We start from the raw sequence: 21,798 nt of genomic DNA on the forward strand, positions 1-21,798 counted from the left end.
CAAACCATATAAGTTGGAAATATTGGGTGTGGTGTGTACCACCAAATCATGAGATGCAGGCTCGTTGACCCCAAACTTGGGTAACCCCCCTTCCCCCAACACACACACACACCCCACCACACACCCCCAACCATACACCCCCACCCTTTCAGTCCCCCTCTCAGCCCCAAACCACTGTGTGGTGTGTGAAGTAGTGTGTCTATGTTTGTGTGTGTGTGTGTGTGTGTGTGTGTGTGTGAAGTGGTGTGAGTGTGTGTGTGTGTGTTACAGTGAGTCGGCAGAGCCTGGCAGACAGGCTGCGGTGGAGGAGCTGAATGTGCAGTTTGGGCTCAGGGCAGAGGAGCCCCAAAACCCCCAGAGGTGGAGGAGGAGGAGAGGGGGAAGATTACGAGCCGTTTCTCTGCTTTACAGGAACCAGGCTTAGGGCTTTATTAGCACTCTGCTGTGCAAGTCGCCGACAGAGCTGTGGTTTTCCAAATGACTCAAGTGAGTCCTCCTCTTAACGGCCACACATTTAGTCATAGCAGATGAGTAAGTGTTACTGTAAGGGGTATGATATGGTTCTGTCATTGGTTGCAATGCTTGAGATCGACTATTTTGGATCATTCAAAGTATGACATTTCTTTTAGATGGCCAGGACCCTATTTGTCCCCTCTTTGTCCCAAGTACTTCCCCAAGGAACTCTAAAATGGTCCCTTAGTGGACAATAATTTTTCCAAATGGCACGCATACCTCTCTCTGTCCCCATGTGAAAGCCTGTGCTTTTTGGCCCTTCTCATGGTAACCATCTGAAACCAAAAGGCTTTCAAGGGACCCTGCACATAGGGACTAATAAGAACCTGTAGCTGGCTAATGCGCCTTCTGTAGCTTTCTTTAGTATTTGGTTTGCTGGTAAAATGCTTTGGGGTGCTGCAGCCACTGCTCCGCCTGTAGTGAGTTATGCAACGGTCATCAGTCATCAAGTTCGGCCAGCTGTTGTGTGATGTCTCCCTGCATCCATCCACCTCCATATATTATGCTTACATGCTGTTGGGCTCTCTGGAAGATGGACCCCTTAAGCATTCCAACATGACCTGTGCGTGAGTCTACAGGGGAATGAAATAAAAACATTACAATCGATCCAGTACTGGCCAGATCGGTCGGTAAGAGTCCAAGGTGAGGATTTGATACCAGTGCGCTTTCTTTCTTTTTTTTAAGCTTTTTTGAAAATATGGCAACCCTTGAGTCCCAATAGAGAACACAAGGTTCACTTGGCACCTCAGCATTTGTATGTCCTTAGCACACACACACCCCCCCTCTCTCCCTTTTTCTCTCTCCTCTCTCTCTTTCTCTTTTTTCTTCTCTCTGTCCCCAATCCATGGCCAACTTGTTTTTTTTTTCTTTTTCTCCCCCCTTTTATTTTCCTGGTCTGCACAATCCCCAGTTCCAAAGAGTGAGTAATATTTTCTACCTCAATTAGCCATCCAACCTCAGAGAGAGAGTTTGAGAGAGCGAGGGAGAGAGGGTTTGAGAGAGAGAGAGAAAGAGAGGGAGAGAGAGTAGGGGGGGGAAGAAAAGAGAAAAGCAGCAACTTGATCAGTGCCATGTGCTGTGTGTAGGATTTCTTTCTATACAACGACATTAAGAAAGGAAATAGAAAAAAAGGATCCCTTCTCTTCTCCTCTGCGCTCGTCTCTTCAGGAGATCATTATTCTGTTATAACACAGACCACTCACCATGCAAAAATAGGTTTACTGGAACACTGTAACTCGTGTGGATTTGCAATTTCCAGTGCCTTGAACTTTTGCATTTATATTAGTGCCACATTAGTTTCTGACAATGGCACTGAGTTGGGACAGTGCATAACCTGAGCTTGGGCTGCCACTCCACCAATCCTTCAAACACAGTATTTCTTCCCACACTTTTTAGTTTTGATGTAAGATTTTAGCTGTAAAATGAATCAATAGGACCTAGGGTAATTTTGTTTGCTTTTTACGTTGAGAAACAGTAGGCATGATCAAGTCACCCATAAAAGTTTTTCGAGTCATCCCTGCGAACAGACTGTGCTTAATATGGGCAAAAGATCAAGGTTCCTCGCCTCGAGCTAAACAATGATACTTCATGTGTGCATTGGGAGGGGACATTAGCATGGCGAGTATGACAATAACAGAAGTGTCAGAGAGAACTCCAGCATTCCACCAAAACAAAGTGAAGGGGGGTTTGAAACTATGGCTGGAAAGGCCTTCCATCTGTTTCCATTTGTCCCCCGTTCCGAGTCTTCATCTGGTTCTGGAAAAAGCGTTGCGAGGCCTTTTAAATTGATTGAGCGCTCTGGGTTGCTGGGGTCTGTGTTCACTTTTGGGCCCCTTCCCTTCAGTTTTGAGAGTGCCTGACATTCGTCAGCTGAGACTGGCTGAGACCAGTGAGTCAGTGAGTATCTTAGCATTCTGCTAAAAATATCCACTTTCTCAGTATGGGACTCATTTTCCAGCGTAAAGAGCAAACACACGTTGATGAGGGAACTGGCAAATGTGGCCATAAATCTGTGCGTGTGTGTGTGTGTGTGTGTGTGTGTGTGTGTGTGTGTTTGTGTGCACATGTCTTTCTAGCTTTGTTGTATGAGAGCATTTGTTTATTATGTGAATATGTGAAGATGGTTGTCCTTTGTGTGTGTGTGTGTTTGTTTATATGTGTTTATGTTCGTGACTGACAGAGTTGTGTGTCTGCAATTGAGTGTGTGTGTGTGTGGTTGTCTTTGTGTGTGTGTCTGTGTGTGTGCATTTGTGTGTGTGTGTGTGTGTGTGTGGGTGTGAGAGAGCACACATGTCTATCTAGCTTTGTTGTGTGAGAGCATTTTTTGTACATGTGAATATGTGTAGATGCTTGTCCTGTATTGTGTATTTGTGTTTGTTTATGTTTGTGACTGACAGAGTTGTGTGCTTGCAATTGAGTGTGTGTACTGTACTATATGTGTGTGTGCGTGCATGCGTGCGTGCGCTCGTTCCTGCGTGCGTGCGTGTGTCTGTGTGTATATGTGTGTATGTGTGTGTGTGTCTAATTCTTTTTCTTGCTACTCCTCCCCCCTGTTGACAGTGCCACATGAAAGCTGGACAGGCATCGGGTACAACTGTCTGCAGCGCTCATTAAATCCAAACCCAGAATGTTCATTTGTGAGCCGTCGCCGCCACCACGAACGCCAGAGAATTCCAGACACCTCGTTGGCTTGGTGTCAGTAACATTGTCTCATGCCTAATGGTTCTTGTTCTATGAGTATTCTCTCTACTCTGCCGACTTACAATCTAGACATTAAAGGAGTACCGTCACACCGGTGTGACGGGAATGTTGGGAAATGAACGTTCTAAAGAATATCTGGGTTCATTGAATTCAACATAGAATTTTAGAACTTTCAATTGTTGCGGAACTTAGAATGTTCAAAAACCTACACCTTTAAGGGTTAAGCTGGCATCTGACATCACTACACCAACACTATAGCTGGGGCTAGTTTCGCCAGCATTACTGCATACAGGAAATGGGCCATTAGGTGGACGGACTGGGGCTAGCACCTGAAAGCAAGTGTTGATTAGAGAGGATAATCTGGTGGATGAAGGAGGGGATTTGTCAAAAATGTTTGTCAAGTGAAGTTCTCGAAACACCACAGTAAGAACCCATATTTACCGTAAAGCAGCATGACAGTCACCCCACGCTATAACCATTAACCATGTAAGTGATGTGTCAGCTTTTAAGAATCTCTTTGTGGTTAGGGCTCTTTTTCCCTAACGAAGCTCTGTGTGTGTGCATTTGTGTGTGCGCATGTATGGGTGTGTGTGTGTGTGTGTGTGTGTGACTGTGTGTGTACTTGCGTGCATGTGAGTGTGCATGTGTGGTGTGTGTGTGTGTGTGTGTGTGTGTGTGTGTGTGTGTGTGTGTGTGTGTGTGTGTGTGTGTTGTGTGTGTGTGGTATATGTGTGTGTGTGTGTGTGTGATGCGCGCCAGAGGGAGAGAACCTAATTAAACTATTTACCCCAGTCCTATGAAGTGACTGGTAGGGCCCTATAGCCTTCCTTAATGAAAACCGTCTGTCTTCTCCTATAAACGTCTGCTTTTGTGGGGTTCCTTTCTTTTCTGACATTATTTTCTTGCAGGCCTTAAAGGCCTCTTTGCCAGAGCGCATTTGACGAAAGGAGAGCTTTGAAACTGATAACATCTTTAAGGCACCAATCTGGGTTTAGAGCTCCTCTCCAGACCTCGTTTGATTCACTGTTTGGCTGTGAGCCGGTGCTACAGAGCTTGAACTCCAATACACATGTACTCTGTTGTACTTTAAAGAAACCCGTCCTGAATTCAGACAACTACTGCGATTCTTCAATACTGTGGTTGTAAGTCGGTATCTTTAAAGAGATTGGGGGGCTGATGGTGTTGATAGTGCCACTCACTGTGAACTTGTTCTGTCGTGGGAGAACTGTGAAAACAAGTGCTGCACGACAGTCGCGGTGACGTAGCTGACGTAGTTTGGTGGCGCACCGCTGTGTTCCCACGGCTGAGGAAAAGCTCCCCGCATGGCCGCGGCCCGGTCCCGAGCTGACCAGCTCTTAAAGGCCGCCTTCCGCAGAGGATAGGCTCTCCATGGGAGCCAGGGGCTGCCCCCTTCCTATCGGGCCGTCCCTCGGGGCGCCGGTCAGATTAAAACCAGATGTCCCTGATGTGTGTGTTTGTGTGTGTGTGTGTGTGTGTGTGTGTGTGTGTGTGTGTGTGTGTGTGTGTGTGTGTGTGTGAGGAGAGAGAGAGGGAGAGTATTTAGTGTTTGTTTGTATCCTTTTATAGTGTGTTTAAATCTGCATTGTTTGTGTTTGTGTGCTTGCGTGTGTATGTATGCTCATAATTCATGTGTGCATTTTGAGTGGCTATGTTTGTGTGTGTGTGTGTGTGTGTGTGTGTGGTTGTCTGTCTGTCTGTCTGTCTGCCTCTGTCATTCGGTGTGTGTGTGTGTGTGTGTGTGTGTGTGTGTGTGTGTGTGACATGGCTGTTGCGTGAGAGCATGGAGACCTTATGCTGATTAATAGTAGGATAGAAGCGCAGACAGACACATTCTTCACCCGGTGTCGCTTCTCTAGAATTCCTCCATTTTACGCTCCATATGTGGAAAAAGCTCTCTCCACTGTGGCTGTGTCATTTCCATGTTGGACCACAGGACGTAGCATTAGCCATATTCAATAGCAGATAGACTGCAAAAAGAGAAAAAGTAACTTTTGCTATTTTACGGTCGCTTGGCAATTGCTGTAAATGTCACTAAAATTACCACTTTGAAGTGCCCCAATAAATATATTGAATGACCTCACAGTCCTGAGCTTAATGCTGTATGATTTGACAGCAGACATTTCACAGATGTGGAGTTATGAACGTTGTTTGTGACAATAATCATTGGATTGTCTGCAGTGAGAACACATTAAAAGCAATGCAGTGTAGTCTGCCCAGATTCCCCCCAACAGTCTTTGAAAACAAATGCAGAGTTATTATCACTCTCTGGCTTGCAATAGACAACAGTGAATTCCAAATTTCGCCTGGGCAATAGATAATGCAGTGTCCCCATTGAACTTGGGATGACCTAATTATGAATGCTATGAATGATATTCCAGAGATGGCCGGACCATTCCGTGGAGGCATTTACTTGCCAGGCTTAAGAAAGGGGACATTTTGAAAAGCTGTTTTCAATCATGTGTTCCCCTTTTCTCTCCTCTCTCTCCCTCTCTCCCTCTCCCTCTCTCTCTCTCTCTCTCTTTCTCTCTCTGTCCTCCTTTGTAGCACCATGATGTCAGCGCAGGTCTGTGTGGTCCTTTTTGTCCTCGGCTCTCTGTGTGATCTTGCACAGCCTTTAAATCCACGGGATCCCAACGTATGCAGCTTATGGGAGAGGTAAGCTCAACAAGCCGCCGGTTCCAAGATCTCCTCAAATGGCTGCATTCCCTGTTGATCTGTAATTCTAGAACAACAACTGTGTTTGCTTCTTTCACCACCTATTTAACTTGAGTAATATTATATGTCCCTATTCAGTAATACAGCATCTTGATGACTCTGCATTGATTTGATGCAGTTGCATTGTGCTGTACAGATGGTCCTCGGAAGGCTTCATGCTCTCTAATGGTGTCTTGATGACATGTGTTTGATTTCTTGCTTTTGTCCCAACTGCAGTTTCACCACATCTGTGAAGGAGTCGTACGCCCACCCATACGACCAGGTGTCTGAGGAGTCATGCTCAGAGCCTTGGAATGCCAACAAGTGCACCAGACACAAGTAAGACCCTCCCTTTCATGGCATCCGTAAGGGGGCAGACTCTTTGTTTTCAGACCAGGTGTGTGGTAGAAAACAGACAACAGTGAAAGTTATTTCCAAGTCTTATCATACCATTCCCCCCCTGTCATTTCCATCAGTAAAAAGGGCAGCCACTTGTTTATGAGATAAATGGCTGTTGAAAGAGGCAAGTGTACCTGTAAAAAAGGTACTCAAAGTTAGAGATCTTCAAAGCAGCATTTTGGTGTTGCTGAAGTACAGGCATATGTCAACACAGTTTAAAAATCGTAAATCATTCTTTTTTGCTTTTCATTCTCCTCAGGATAACATACAAGACAGCCTACAGGCAGGCAGTGAAGACAGATTACAGACGAAGGTACCAGTGCTGTCCAGGCTTCTACGAGAGCAGAGACAAATGTGTCCGTAAGTGTCATCAAACACTTCCGTCAGTGCAGAAATTAGGTATAATTTGTAGGGGTGGAAATCTGAGATAATGACATTTGAAGACAGGGTTCATTGCTGGAGTGCGAAACAGATTTGATTTTGAATTGAATTGTACGATTCGATTAGCATTGAGAGGATTTCCACTTGGTAGACCTCTCTGTGCTGTAAGGGTTGGCGCTCATGGGAATCTTAGAGCCGATGAGGCTAGATGGCATGCGTCCTTAGCCTGACCATGCCAAGCGCTGACCACGTGCTTGTTTACTCAGTTTTACACATAAATGTCCTCTCCAATAAATCACACCCATGACTCTCCATGTTGTCTCATTTCTCCACATCTGTGTGTGTGTGTTTCTCTCTGTGTGTTTCTGTATGTGTGTGTGTGTGTGTGTGTGTGTGTGTGTGTCTCTCTCTCTGCCAGCTCGCTGCACCAGGGAGTGTGTGCACGGCCGCTGCGTGGCCCCGGACCGCTGCCAGTGCGAGGGCGGCTGGCGCGGCGACGACTGCTCCAGCGGTGAGTCCAGATCCCGCTCCCACTCGCTCCCTACGCTCGCTCCCCCTGGCCAGACACCTCTCACTCTCCCAGCGCACACTCCGCACAAAGGGCCCATTCATGCAGCCTCACACACACACGAGACAGAGGAGAGCGCTGCCCAACAGCCGCTCGTGTTATTAAAGCCACTTGCCGAGGAGGCAACCCCGCATTACGGCCTGCAAACCCCCACGCTCCGTCGTTGTTATGTGGACAGTAATTGAACTTCAGCGTCAAGTCAAACACCCGCGGTGGGTTTGCATAAACAGAGCTGTGCAATGGAAGAGTGCAGATACTGTATGTAGCATAAGCAAAGGGGGTGCGCGATGGGTAGAGATGACATGGGGGAAAGGAAATGGAAAATTGTGCAGCTTTTTTGCCTCGGGTTGGTAACTGCATTGTTGGCTGCTGTCATCAGCCCTTTCCGGAGCCCATGTAATTGGAGGGGGCTGGACTGACACTTCTCGTATGTGGGATCATGTGAGGTACCAGTGGGGTGGCGGACTGCGGAAGAGTGCAGCCATATGCTCTGTCTTAGCACCCCACCGAGAGGCTTTGCTGAGGGGAAGATGATAGGGTGAAGGTGGTTGTGGAGGAGGAGGAGGGGAAGGGGGTAGGAGTCGAGTCAAGGCCTCCACCACAAGCCAGAGAATGCGCTAGGGAGAAGGGAGGAATTTTCCCACATGCTCCAAGCAACTCGGTGCACCGTGGAAACCTGGCGTTTTCAGACCCTTCATTATCTCGTCACGTAGACGAACGGTGGAAAGCACATCCTAACACAAACATCAGACGAAAGATTGGAGCTGTGGGTGTGAAGGCTGTGGTGGGGTGGGTGGGGGGAGGTGACGGGTGACAGGGCGCCGGGTCTGACACTATCACCAGACCTGGCGCCCTGTCACTGGTAAGGGCTTTACTGAGATTAGTCTCAACACCCATAGTCAAGTCGAGCCACAGAGAATAGACGAGCTATCAGAGATTCTGATCCGTGGCGTGAATCGGCGCAACATCTGCACACATATGCGTTCCAGTTGATTTGGAGCAGTCGCCACGAAGACCAGCGGAGCCGAAAGCGACACGCGCCAAGAACTGGGTGACAGCTCTGGCTCCGTCAACCTCTCGGCGCGCGCGTCCCACGAGAGCAATTCTTTGTACTCCTCGCTGCCTCCTCCAAAAATTGGCCTTTTTTGGAGCCCATTTTTCTCCAAAAAAAAAAGAAGAAAAAAAAGCAGCTCATGAGTTCTCCGGCCGTATTCTGGGAACCAGATGACTTTCGGGTCAGCAGCAGACTTGGACTGAGCTGCTTGCTCGCTCCTAAAAGCTGCACACATTTGAGTTTGGACCCTCTTTGGTTAACATGTTCTTAACACAGCATGCATGTCAGTGTTTGTTTTTTAGGGCCAAGCCTCCCGGCCTTGAAGCCCCTTCATGGAGGAGTCCTGTGTAAACAGCGTCTTGGTCCAGCTCAGTCCTCCATAACGTGGTCGTGTGACGCACGCTCGGAGCACCATCGCATTTATTTGTTCACGTAGCTCACACGCTCATAACCGTTTGGCCCGTCCTAAATAAGACATTCATCCTGACCAAAAAGAAAACAGCAAGATTTGGGCTGATAAAGCACATCTTTCCTGGAGTTAGATCAGAAGAAAACAGCAGGGCTGACCTATGTGTAGCCCCTGACTAACTCATTCATCACCGCAGGCCACTGAATAACAGTTAGCATTCAGCAGGATTGGGAGAAAGAGTGAAGGCGTGTGATTGAAGAGGATAGCAAGAGATCAGATGTCCCCTCTCACTCGGTTTTGGGAGGGAAGAGGCTGGGGGTGTCTGGTTGAGGGAGGTGATGAGACCTGCAAGAGAGAGAGAGAGAGAGAGAGAGAGAGAGAGAGAGAGAGTGTGTGTCTTTGTGATGGCTGCCCGTTGACCCAGGCACAGCAGATCCTCACATTATCATCATCCGTCTAGACGAGAGGATGATTGAAATCCAATCTTGTGCGTCCGTCCGTCGCAAGAGCCGTGTTGCTTTATTTCCCCCAGTCCGCACTCCAGCAGCAAAATTCCCGATTTGAACCTCATCTGTCTTGTTAGCCCCATGCAAATCACGCTGTCAATTGGCCCGCAGCGCAGGTAATGCGATCTAGAGCAGCTGAAGAACACAGACGTGTATGGGGGGGGGGGGGGGGGGGGGGACCGCAGGGTTGCTTTCAAACAAATTCATGACTACACACACACAGAGACAAAAGAAGGGGAGGGATAGAGAGATAGAGAGATGGAGAGATGTTGAGTTCTTCTCTTTCCCCCGAGGGGGAGATGAATCCCAAACACTCCACTGATGTTCTCTGTTAGCGTTCTGACCTCCCAAAATGGAACGCTGTGTAAAGGTTGTCACCTGTTGATTTGTTTGCTGTGCAGCTTGCGATGACCAGCACTGGGGCCCTGGCTGCACCAGGACCTGCAAGTGTGCCAACGAAGGTCAGTGCAGTCCCTCCACAGGCTCCTGCAAGTGTCCGCCAGGCTACACCGGCTCTCAGTGCAAGGAGGCCTGCCCTTCCACAACGTTTGGCCCAGGCTGCAAAGAGTCCTGCAAGTGCGGAACAGGAGGCACCTGCGACAAAGTGACGGGAGAGTGTGTGTGCAACGAAGGTTTCACTGGCACTCTGTGAGTAGAAAGACATCTGGCAATGTGTGTGTGTGTGTGTGTGTGTGTGTGTGTGTGTGTGTGTGTGTGTGTGTGTGTGTGTGCGTGTTAAATAATAAACATTTTAGATGTAGTTATCTAGAACATACATATTGTTCACTAAAAGTGCCATAACCTGGCATAAAAAGTATAATGGTTTTAAAGGTGCAGTCCTTGATTTTAAACTGTCTTTGTGTGTGCTCAAATAAATCTTGCTGTTTGTACACAGTCCTGGTGATATGAATGGGAAGCAAATAAAGGAACTCAGACCAAGTAGTAAACCTTTCCAGCTAATCAAGAATGTACCTACAGGAGCACTGAATAGAGGGGTGTATTTGATTGGCTATCGAGTCAAACATCTTTCACCAGGGTTGTGGACAGGTGGTGCAGTATGAACTGTATAAGACATATAGTACAGTGTAGACAGTAGTATACAGTCAAGAAAGTGGTATGGTTTACAGTAACATAAATTAAATATAAATATAAATGTGTGCAATGTATTAGCAGTAGCCTTATAAAAGCAGATTAGATATGGATATTTAGTATGAAAAATGTATGAACAACATGGACAGATATGTGCAGTGTAGTAGCAGTAACTGTACAGTGTAGTACAGTGTAGCTGTAGACAGAGGTAATATGATAACATTTTGAAATGTTCCACAGCTGTGAAAAAGCTTGCCCCAAGTCACGCTGTCCTCGGCGATGTCCTTGTCAAAATGGCGGTTTCTGTCAGGGTAATGGCGTCTGCATCTGCCCCCCAGGATGGACAGTAAGAAATCCAACGCGTCATCCACATAACATTTATTACTTGGATCCGGGGGGAAAAGCAGACTTTAACTATCTTTTTTCTCTCTATCTTTCTTCTTCTTTTGTCTTCTTTTTTCTTCTTCTTCTTCTACTTCTTGTTCTTCTTCTTCTACTTCTTGTTCTTCTTCTTCTACTTCTTGTTCTTCTTCTTCTACTTCTTGTTCTTCTTCTTCTACTTCTTGTTCTTCTTCTTCTACTTCTTGTTCTTCTTCTTCTACTTCTTGTTCTTCTTCTTCTACTTCCTCTTCTTCTTGTTCTTGTTCTTGTTCTTCTTCTTCTTCTTCCTGCCTTCCTCTGTCCAGGGAGTCGTTTGTACAGAGCGTTGTGCAGAGGGCCGCTATGGGGCTAACTGTGCCCATGAGTGTGTGTGTCACAATGGCGGCCACTGCGATCCAGAGACTGGCCAGTGTGTGTGTACTGCTGGCTTCACTGGGGAAAGGTTTGTAGCCTTTATAATTTATTTACTCGACTCGACTCAGTCCTGAGTGCCTCAATTATCTCAGTTGTGAATATGTATGCCGTTTAAGAGACTGTACCCCGATCATGGATAATATGTCCCTGTGGCAACACCTCAAACATAATGAAATGGACTGGGGGGTAACTAGTTACATATAACAGAGTTATGTAACTAAATTACAAAATAGACGTGATCATAATCAGTTGCAGTTTCTTAAAAACTCATGTAAATACAGGTACTAATCAAAATCTTGGTGAATACCAATGAGGTAAATTACATCGGAATATATTCATCTCTGTAAAAAGCTTTAAATTAATTTCTGTCTGCTCTCATTTATCAAAAAATAAGCAAAAGTGATCAGTGACATTACTTTGAGGAAGTAATGAAATAAATTAGTTTGAATTGTAACATATCTCAAAATATCCAATGTCTTTATCTGTAACGTGAGAGTGTTTGACCTGCAGGTGTAATGAGGAGTGTCCCGTGGGCAGCTACGGTGAGGAGTGTAAAGGTGTGTGTGACTGTGCCAACGGCGCCCGCTGCTACAACATCCACGGGGGCTGCCTGTGTGAGCCAGGCTTCAGGGGCCCGCACTGCCGGGAGAGGATGTGTGCTGACGGGGCCTTTGGGATGCACTGCGAACAGCGCTGTCTCTGCCACTCGCCACAGACTATCAGGTGTGCTACACACGGAACATCTCACACGCACGCACAGGCACACACACACACACACACACACACACACACACACACACACACACACACACACACAGACACACACACACAGGGCTAGTGAAGGCTAAACGCAAGTAAATGAGTTTATCCACCTCTCACAAAAACAACTTTTAACATTCAAAAAATCATGTTGTATTATCCACATTCACAATATGTACCCTCATCAACACTCTATGAACCATATAATAGCACTGGCATTGTTATAAACATTGGACAATAACCTCCACCATCATAAAACATGTTCCAAATGCCTTTTTAAAAATCTGATACCCCATGACGCAGTCCGCTTTACCGTGATCACAGAATTCACAATTACCACTACATCCCTGCACACACACACACATACACACACACACACACACACACACACATGCACACACTCTCTTTCTCTCTCTCTCTGTGTGTCTGCTGTTCACCACAAATACTTCACACATTACATCACATTACTATACACACACACACACACACACACACACACACACACACACTGAAAGAGAAAATACTGCTCTCTGACAGACAGATGAATAATTCTAGTACATCTGCTCATCCAGTTCCTTGCTGTTCTCCAAAGACTCAAACGTAAAGGTCTAGTGTCTTAGTGCTCTTCTCTTGTACTCAGAGGCATTCTCTCCATCTCAGGATTGTTTTATGGGTCCACTCTGGTTTCCCCATTGAACTTTTGCAGACACTTGTTCTCACGTGTTGAAGCCAAAAGATGAGCTAAAGCATACTTTTTGGGGTAAAAACAAAGAAGAAGGACCTCTGAATGCCAGTTGGAGCTTTTGCTCCTGCCTTTGGTTCTACCCAGATCGATAGCAGTTTGATTTATTTGTGTTTGGCATCAAATTCTCTAGGCAACAGCACCATGTAGCTTGTCCCAGAAACATTTTATTTTGCGGTCAGGTGGAACCATATCAAGTCCCACGCAGAGGCTGTGGAAGTTTGAAATTTATAGGATTTGAAAATGAGAAGTGATTGGCTTGAAGCAGCTTAAAATCCTGGAGAAATGTTATGACTGTCTTTTTCCCAACATTTTTAGTTATTTAGTCAACACTCACATGTGTTGGATTCATACTTCAGTGGAACCTGTAACCTTGGTGACATCATCTAATAAAGAAAGAGCACAACCCATGTTGATTGGTTGGATTACATGGCTCTAGGGATGGACAAAAAAGAGTCTCCAACCAATGATCACTATTCATTATGCATATTCTGCATATTCTGGCTACACGTCTTTGTTAAGTCCAGTTTTTTTTAAGCAAGGACCTGTACACTGATGATATAGTGCAGTGACATTTTACTCTCTTATATGTCCATATTTATTCTATGCTGGTCTCTAGACTTTATTCTTGCACTGTTGCACTGTTGGACTTACTCATTTGCACCATCACCATGGCACTCACTCTCACAGAGCCCTTACTATGCACAGAGAATCACAGGCTCAGTCCCTGCCTCAGTCATTGCAAACGCCTCATGCTTAATCACCCCTAAGCACACTATGTGGATACTGTTTTAGACTTGATTTAGATTTAGTGTTATTTACATGTAGTATAATTTGTATTTTATTATATTCTTTATATTCTACTGTCCTTATTGCTTAGTTGTGTTTTTTATGTTATATACTTTTATTACTTTTTCTGCTGTTAGTGCATGTTGTGTGTGATGTCTGTATGCTACTGAGACCTTGAATTTCCCCTTGGGGATCAATATCTATTGATATTATATATCTAAGTATCTATCTATCTATCTATCTATCTATATCTATCCTCCAAATGCACAGCTAATCACTAATGTCTGTCATTAAGTATGTGCTTGATGGTGTCATGTTGTCTTCCTCTGCTCGTGTCAGCTGTCACCCACTCAAAGGAGAGTGCACGTGTGAGCCAGGCTGGGCTGGGCTCTACTGCAACGAGACTTGTGCACACGGTTACTATGGCAACGGATGTCTGGAACCCTGCCTGTGTGTGAATGGAGGGGTGTGTGACAGTGTGACTGGCCAATGTCACTGCACACCTGGTTACACTGTAAGTAGTTGGTGCATTACTAATAAAACAGTGGCAGCCAGAGTACAAAGACGCTTTTCTGTTAGAAATGTTTATATGCCATGTTGATGCTGTTAATGTTTTCATATATTTGTGCCTTGTGCTGATTTATTTTTAATTGCCTTGATTTATGAAACAATTCCAACAAGTGTTATTCAGCTAGTCTTCCATACAGGAGTATTTAACCTAGCTGAATGAAGCTGTTGTTTGCAAGTCCTCTTATTTTGATTGTGAAAACAGTCATGAATGGCTGAGATGGATCAGTTCTTCTGATGCGTGTTCTCGTGTTTGCCCTGTAGGGGGAGCACTGCGAGAACTACTGTGAGAGTGGCATGTTTGGAAAGGGCTGCTCCTCTGCCTGCACTTGCACCAACTCCATTGCCTGCTCCCCCATAGATGGCACCTGCTACTGCAAAGAAGGTGAGTTAGTCAGCCTGTCTCTCTGATACCTATAAGTATTAGTCTGAAACTGTCTGTTGATTTGTAGTAGGGCCTACATCTGCATTTGGATCCATAATACGTAGAGCTCTAATTTAATTGTTAGGCGAAGTGCAAAGTCAGTCTATGAGCAAAGTCTTGTGCATGAACTAACAGCATCATGTAGCATGCGACAACTTTTAGCTGACCCTGTGCTGTTTGTGCTTAAGACCTCTTAAGACCTTCTCATGGTATGAAATGTGCAAATAGAGTTTGCATAGTTATTAAATAAGCTTTAGTTAGCATTTAGGCTTTGCACTTTGACTAGTATGTAAATAGGGCCCATGGAGTGAGTTGTAAAACAGCCAGGAGTACTCTAAATGAGCAAGTTGATGATTTGCCACCTACCTATTGGTTAGAGCAGTAATTTTGCATTCTGCACAAGCTTGTTGTTAAGAGCATGTCCTCTTAGTATCCTTAAAACAATTGTGATTGTGCCAATGGGGTGTGGTGCTACAACATTCATGTTGGCAACATGCCCCCCTGGTCTAACTGTTGGTTGTGACTTTGGCTACTTTTAGTGGATTGGTCTTGGGTTGAACCAGATCTCTTTAGCACCTTACATTTCCCCCTTTATATGCACTTGCCATATCTGCAATGATTATATGATTTGAGACTCTTCTCCCATGCCCTCGTGGTTCCGGCTTAGGGTGGACTGGAGTGGACTGCTCAAAACCCTGCTCTCCTGGGATGTGGGGCCCAGGCTGCAACGCCACCTGTCGCTGTGGTAACGGTGCATCGTGTGACCCAGCGGACGGATCGTGCACCTGCACGGCGGGCTGGCAGGGCCCCCACTGTGATCAGCCATGTCCGGTAAGGCCAGTGCCAAGGGACAAAGCTCTTTCCATAGAACATATTTTTTCCATTTGTTTAATTTGTTTAAATGTCACATATGTTGTTTTTTTTATCTGAAGTGATACACTGTGTATTAAGATAGGCCCACATGCATCTCAAAATTAGTTTCAGCTTGAAATTATTTCAACAGTAATCTCATTTTAAACACGTGGATAATTGCAGTTGAAGATTTGTAGCCTTTCAAGACATTTTATAAGAAATAAAGATTGAGGGTGACAGTTTAATGTCATCATTTTCCAAAAGTTGTTTGCCGATCTGTTAAGAAAACGCAAGTTGACAGCCAGCTGTCTTCGCCTCTTCACAACTGGTTCCAGTTAAATATGCTCTGAACAAAATCAAATTCTAACAAAAGCTCTGTAGGCCAGAAAAGCTTTCTTTCTATACCTCATCATGCATTGAAAGAGCTTTTAATGTCGACCTTGTTTACTTACTGCCGTGTGTTTAGTTTGTGGGGAAATCAAGCTGATTAAGGTCGTCTTGGTTGTATATTAAATAGCCCACCACAAGCTGTTTCAGCTAATGGTGCAGCAGAGACACATGGGCCACATTGGTTCCCAACAACAAAACAAAACAAAAAAAAAGAAAGAGAAAAAGAATTCCCTGGAGCAAGGGTATGTTATTGCTAAGTAAACAAGGCACTAAGAAAAATGATGATGATGGAAACCATCTAAAACCTCATAATGTAAACCACTTCTCATAATTACTTGTCATTAATGCTAATAAATCCAAAGGAAATATTTTCAACCACATGTACTGTCACGACTTGTGCCGAAATGTCACCACCACATGGTTGTTTTCTTCTGCGTTCTCCACTCCAACAAACAGATCGGCACCTTTGGACCAGGATGTTTGAAGAAATGCGACTGTCTCCACGACGACGGCTGTCACCCTGTGACTGGGCAGTGCCTGTGTCTCCCTGGCTGGACAGGTAGGCTAACATTAGAGGGTTAGCAACTAAGATGCCCAAGACATTTTCCATCCTCTCACTAGTCTGGAAATAGTTTTTAGAGGACAAAACTGACTGACCCCGGCCAATACCTCCTCCACTTCCCCACCCGCCATTCCATTGCCCCTCCTTTCCCTCCGTCTGTCTCGCAGGACCTCGCTGTGCCCAGCCTTGTCCAGACGGGACCTGGGGCTCTCACTGCAACCAGAGCTGCTCCTGCCTGAATGGCGCCACCTGTCTGTCACACAGTGGTATCTGCGTGTGTAAAGCTGGATACTTGGGTCCCCAGTGTCAGCATGGTGAGTTTTGTAAGCCGCAGTCGGATAAAACAAAGGCACTAACCACAGAGGTGGCCAAGGCACTCATCTTGCAGTAGTTTTTCTGAACAGCCTGTCTATCAGTCAGTTACATACTGTAACACCTTGTGTGGACATTTTGAAAGTGTTTGAAAGTGTTTTCTCTGTGTCTTTCACCATGCAATGAACTCTGGTAGGAACCCACTACTCAATTTAGAGTAGAAAGAGTGTTTTGTCTATCTGCTCCTGTCTGTCTGTCAGTCTGTCTCACTCTCTGCCACATGTCTCTCTCTCTCTCACTCTTAGTGTGCAACGCAGGCATGTATGGAGAGAGATGTAGCAGGAAGTGCCCCGCGTGTGTCCACTCCTCGCCCTGTCACCACATCACAGGTCAATGTCAGTGTCACGCGGGCTACACAGGGGACCTCTGCAGCCAAGGTCAGCCACACATCCACTTCACTCATATACAGTACCTCGGGAGATATAGAATGTGTTGCAGGACATGTTTTTTGATTTAATATATCATGATACTTTCATGTGCCTAAAGAATGTTCCTGTCAGTTAAATGGGACATCTTTAAAACGTGTGTGTGTGTGTGTTTGTGTGTATGCCCTGCAGTTTGCCCCATTGGCTCCTTTGGGGAGCAGTGCAAAGGTGAATGCCGCTGCGCCAATAACTCCACATGCCATCACCACGATGGCTCCTGCCACTGTCCTCCTGGACTGACCGGCTCTGACTGCTCTCTACGTGAGTTTTTCACTCCCACAGATGTCTGCCTTATTTACCTTTTTTATTTCAATATCGCTGTGGTACCTGCCATGCAGAATACCTACTGTCCAATCTGACTACGCCACCCCCTGGTAAAGGGCAGGAGGAACCCTAAGCCTTCTCAGTGTGCAGTGTGGCTAGTTCAATATGTTCCCCGCAAAGGGACAATTGACAGAGGCATGTATGTGGATAAATATATCAAATTTATTACAAAATAGTTTGTAATCACATACCCAGAGTCTTGAACATTAAAATGGATAATTATGGAGTAGCTAGTGACTGGTCTGTCTGTCCGTTTACAGCATGTCCAGCTGGCTTGTTCGGCCCAAACTGTGCCAAGACCTGCTCCTGTGGCCCACACTTCCTGTGTGACCCCTCCAACGGAGAGTGTGTGTGTGAGCCGGGCTCCGGGGTCGACTGTACTCAAGGTGCGCTCTCTTCCGAAATAATAAACTCCTGTGTATCAATAATCTAAACAAAACAATCAAAACATATCCTAATTGGACAGCTTGTTGATGTCCTTAACACCATTACAACCCAATTCAGCGTGATCTCTTACTTTAACTGTCTCTTTCTGCACTTTGGCCCTCCTTCCATCCCCAGACCGTTTCGGGAGCACGATGGTGCCCGTGTCCCCAGTGGAGCGTGACTCGTGGGGGGCCATTGCAGGGATCGTGGTGCTGGTCATCCTGGTGGTGCTCCTGCTGGCGTTGCTTCTACTCTACCGGCAGCGGCAGAAGGACAAACAGAACCACACGCCGACCGTCTCCTTCTCCTCCACGCGCACCGTCAACTCAGAATACGCCGTGCCAGGTACTCTACAGAGAGAGAGACCTTCCACCACACTGAACCACTACTCAACACTTTTGTACCAGTAATCACTAACTGAAGGCTTAAATATGCGTGGTGTGGGTGGGGGAATCGGGGAATTAAAGCCAGTTTAAACCCTTTTGATCATACTTCAGGACAAAGCTATTGAGAAAATACTTCTTTATACCATTGTTTCAGATTTGAAATTTTAGTTATACTACAGTTTGTAGAAAAACACGGCAGAGATTATGGTATAACACAGTAGGCCGGAACAATTCATTTATTAATCAATTAGTTAACTAATAAATTAATTAATTATTTTGGTGATCTGTTAATTGGTTTGTCATTTTTTAAGGAAAGTACCATAAAATTATTTCAATCTTGTTTTTTTTGGAATGACCAACATTTTTCACCATTTTCTGACATTTCATCGATAAAAAAAAAAACGAATCGGCTAATCAGGAAAATAATCTACAGATGAAAATAATTGCTAGTTGAAGCCCTGTAACACATAGCAGAAATATTTTCTTGGCCACAGACATCCCCCATAGCTACCACCACTACTACTCCAACCCCAGCTACCACACCCTGACCCAGAACAGGCCACCGCTACCCCACGTGCCCAACAACCAGGACCGCTACATCAAGGCAAGTATCCACCGCCAGCCACACATCTAAGCAGCTACCCTCCACAGTTATGGGCACCCTCAGGAAAGATGTAATAAAATATCTAATTCTTTATGAGGATTTTTTTTCTTCTCAGAATAAATTTGCTTCCCTTCAATTTTGGATTCTTCCTCGTAGTTTTCCAAAAGATGTTTTTATTCTTTTCACCAGAGGGCAATAAATGTGGAGAGTGCTGTATTTCATGTTTAGCCACGTATGTTGATTAGGTCCAGATTTGTGTCTTGTGGTGAGTGAAAAATAGCTTTATCAATCTGACATTTTAAGACAACCAGGAGTGAAACAAATGTTATGCTGTTTTAAAAAATTGGCATTTTTCTCCTTATTCCTTCAGATCAGATCAGGAAAAGCTATGACAGAAATGTATTTAGACCTAGAATATTCATGTGGTAAAATGCTTTTGTCAAAAGCATTTTGCTAAGCAAAGTGTCAAAAGTTGTTGCTAAGCAAAAAGTTTAGTTGCGGTGTCTGTTGATGTGTGATCCACAGAACACCAACAACCAGCTGTTCTGTAGCGTGAAGAACAAGGAGCGGGAGAGGCGAGGTCTCTTTGGGCTGGAGAGCAACGCTACTCTACCTGCTGACTGGAAGCACCAGGAGCCTCCAAAAGACCACGGTGAGTACCCACACACTACTATTCTATCTGAACATTTGAGTGTAATCCTCTATGGCCCAGATGTCATCCTCTGTGTAACAAAAAAATATGTGATTTTGTGCTTTTTAGGAGCTTTTGGAATTGACCGGAGTTACAGCTATAGTGCCAGCCTTGGGAAATATTACAACAAAGGTACAACCTGGTCTTTGATTCTGTTATGACATTTAATGTATGAACTTGCAATTTGAGATGAAAGATGACTCATATCAGGCAGTGAAGCCAACACCCACTAATAAAGCCCCTGAATTTCTATGAACATTCATTCATCAAGTCATGAGGGGAAAGGTAACAGAACGCTGAAGGTGGCTGAAGGCATATGTATAAATAATAGTCATTCTCTCGAAATCAAATGCATGACCAAGGCACTGAAAGCACATGTTTGTACCAGTCAAGCTGCAGGACCATTTGAAGTCAGAATTAAGCACAGCAGTCAAAACTATAGTGTATCCTACATCAATGGACACAACGCATGGACACAATACATGGACAAAATGGTATCCAATATATGCCTTTGTAGCCAGAGTGTGCCAAATTTTATTTTTATTCTTAAGTTTATCACCAGAGGTCGGCACCTAGTGTTTTGGTGCTCTCTGTCTATACTCCTTTATCCAGTCAAGCTTGTGCACTTTAAGGTGTTTAATGCCTTTTGTAATTAGGTTTTATTCAAACAATGTATCACAGAAATATTTGTTATTCTTGTCATGACCTAAACAGTATTGGCTCTAATTAAACATGGTTTTTTGTGTGTGTGTGCAGAGCTAAAGGACTCATGTGCTGCCGCGAGCAGCAGCTCTCTGAACAGCGAGAACCCCTATGCCACCATCAAAGACCTGCCAGGCCTGCCGCCGTGCCCCCCCGAGTGCAGCTACATGGAGATGAAGGCGGCGCTGCCCATGCCCAGAGAGAGGAGCTACACCGAGATCAGCCCCCCAATGCTGGGGCCTGCCGCCGCCTCCGCCGCTGGTGCTGGTGCTGCCTCCACTACCACACGTAGAGGTACCACACTAGTCTACCCCTCCACCTCTTAGGAGTGATCCATCAGTAGGAGCCAATGACTTACAGTCATCCTCATGTTGGGGTTGATGATCCAACAGCCATGAAAGCTATATATTACGCCCACGTAATATAAGAAAGGCTGTTGTTCAATGTTAGAACATAGGTATCATCCCCAGGCTGAGGCTGGTGGTACTTTTTGGAATGCTGTATAGATTACTATTGAATTGGTAATAAATGGATGATAATATAACTCGGTAACAGTGTGTGAGGTTTTGGTAAAACATGGCAAACCTAGGTTTCAGCAACACATGAAATGTGAGATGTGAGATGTGAGTTTCAGTGTGAATCTGTGTGTTCCAAAGTATACAGAAGCAATAGTTGTGTAAAATGTAATATTGTTGCTCATACAGGACTAGATCTTTTTTCACATGCTCATAACCTCATTTCCTGGTCTTAACTGTCATGTTTCACTGTATGATTTCTCCCATCGTCTCACAGAACGCTGTTCCCTTGGCAACGTCCCTGAGCAGGAGCCTCAGAACCATTATGACATGCCCACCAACAGCCACATCCCAGGCCATTACGACCTGCCCCCAGTCCGCCGACCCCCTTCCCCGTCACCACGGAGAGTGCATTACTGACCCTCCACCCCCACACAGCGCTCCAGCCCACATAACAGGAACCCAGCGAGAGTGGAGCAATGCACAAGGACAATGACAACAAAATCAGACTGCCCTCAAGTTTCTTAGAAAGTGGCACAACAACGCCACCTACTGGATCTTCCACTCATTTTCTTTTTTTCAAGTGACCCATCCAGGACAACGCTGAGGGAATGTGACTGATTGGATGATATTCTTTATGTTTACATGTTTTTGAAGCTTGTTTTGTTTGTGTCTTCAGCTTCAAATTATCAAGGTTATATTGTAATATAGCTAAACACTGCCATTACTTTATGTAAATAGTATCCACCAGAAGTCTAGTGGGAAGGAAAGGGCTTGATTCACAGCTGAGATGGAGCCCTTGATTGGAAAGTCCACCATTGATGAATGTAATTACCACTTCTTTTGTATATAATGTAAATAATAAAGTTGAGCTTTGTATGCAGTCCTGTGTATGTTCTTGCAGGTAGTTGCCTTTGTCTAAGGAATAAGTCAAGACAGCAACAGAGTGTTATTTTTTATTAACCTATAAGTTACTCTGAATGTCACATTTGATTATTTTGAATCATAAAACCACATCATACCAGTGATTTACAAAATAGAAAGTTTGGCATGACTTAAATAAGAAAAATGCGCTTAAAATGTGTTTCTTGATTGACTTTTTTGGAAGATCAGTAAAAAGATTATTATAATAGTCTAGC

General features: G+C 45.0%; 1 protein-coding gene across 3 annotated transcripts in view; it reads left to right on the forward strand.

Annotated features, from left to right (window-relative positions):
* The window catches only part of pear1 (platelet endothelial aggregation receptor 1), a 34,866-nt gene extending 13,324 nt beyond the window's left edge, over positions 1-21,542 (forward strand). For 2 of the 3 annotated variants that reach the window (XM_042106000.1, XM_042106001.1), the window contains exons 2-23: positions 5,779-5,889; positions 6,166-6,267; positions 6,587-6,687; positions 7,127-7,219; positions 9,647-9,893; positions 10,575-10,680; positions 11,021-11,157; positions 11,640-11,852; positions 13,759-13,933; positions 14,251-14,371; positions 15,078-15,241; positions 16,109-16,211; positions 16,382-16,528; positions 16,832-16,963; positions 17,144-17,272; positions 17,596-17,721; positions 17,897-18,106; positions 18,642-18,751; positions 19,277-19,403; positions 19,512-19,574; positions 20,199-20,438; positions 20,937-21,542. In XM_042106000.1, the coding sequence (XP_041961934.1) occupies positions 5,783-5,889; positions 6,166-6,267; positions 6,587-6,687; positions 7,127-7,219; positions 9,647-9,893; positions 10,575-10,680; positions 11,021-11,157; positions 11,640-11,852; positions 13,759-13,933; positions 14,251-14,371; positions 15,078-15,241; positions 16,109-16,211; positions 16,382-16,528; positions 16,832-16,963; positions 17,144-17,272; positions 17,596-17,721; positions 17,897-18,106; positions 18,642-18,751; positions 19,277-19,403; positions 19,512-19,574; positions 20,199-20,438; positions 20,937-21,079 (3,096 nt within the window). In that variant the 5' untranslated portion in view covers positions 5,779-5,782 and the 3' untranslated portion in view covers positions 21,080-21,542. Of the gene's footprint in view, positions 1-1,131; positions 1,156-5,778; positions 5,890-6,165; positions 6,268-6,586; positions 6,688-7,126; positions 7,220-9,646; positions 9,894-10,574; positions 10,681-11,020; positions 11,158-11,639; positions 11,853-13,758; positions 13,934-14,250; positions 14,372-15,077; positions 15,242-16,108; positions 16,212-16,381; positions 16,529-16,831; positions 16,964-17,143; positions 17,273-17,595; positions 17,722-17,896; positions 18,107-18,641; positions 18,752-19,276; positions 19,404-19,511; positions 19,575-20,198; positions 20,439-20,936 lie in introns of those variants that run through there. The other variant, XM_042106002.1, reaches the window with a different exon arrangement.
* The last annotated feature ends 256 nt before the right edge of the window (positions 21,543-21,798 follow it).

This window comes from Alosa sapidissima, chromosome 10 (genome assembly GCF_018492685.1).
Source record: "Alosa sapidissima isolate fAloSap1 chromosome 10, fAloSap1.pri, whole genome shotgun sequence".
Taxonomy (NCBI): Eukaryota; Metazoa; Chordata; class Actinopteri; order Clupeiformes; family Clupeidae; genus Alosa; species Alosa sapidissima.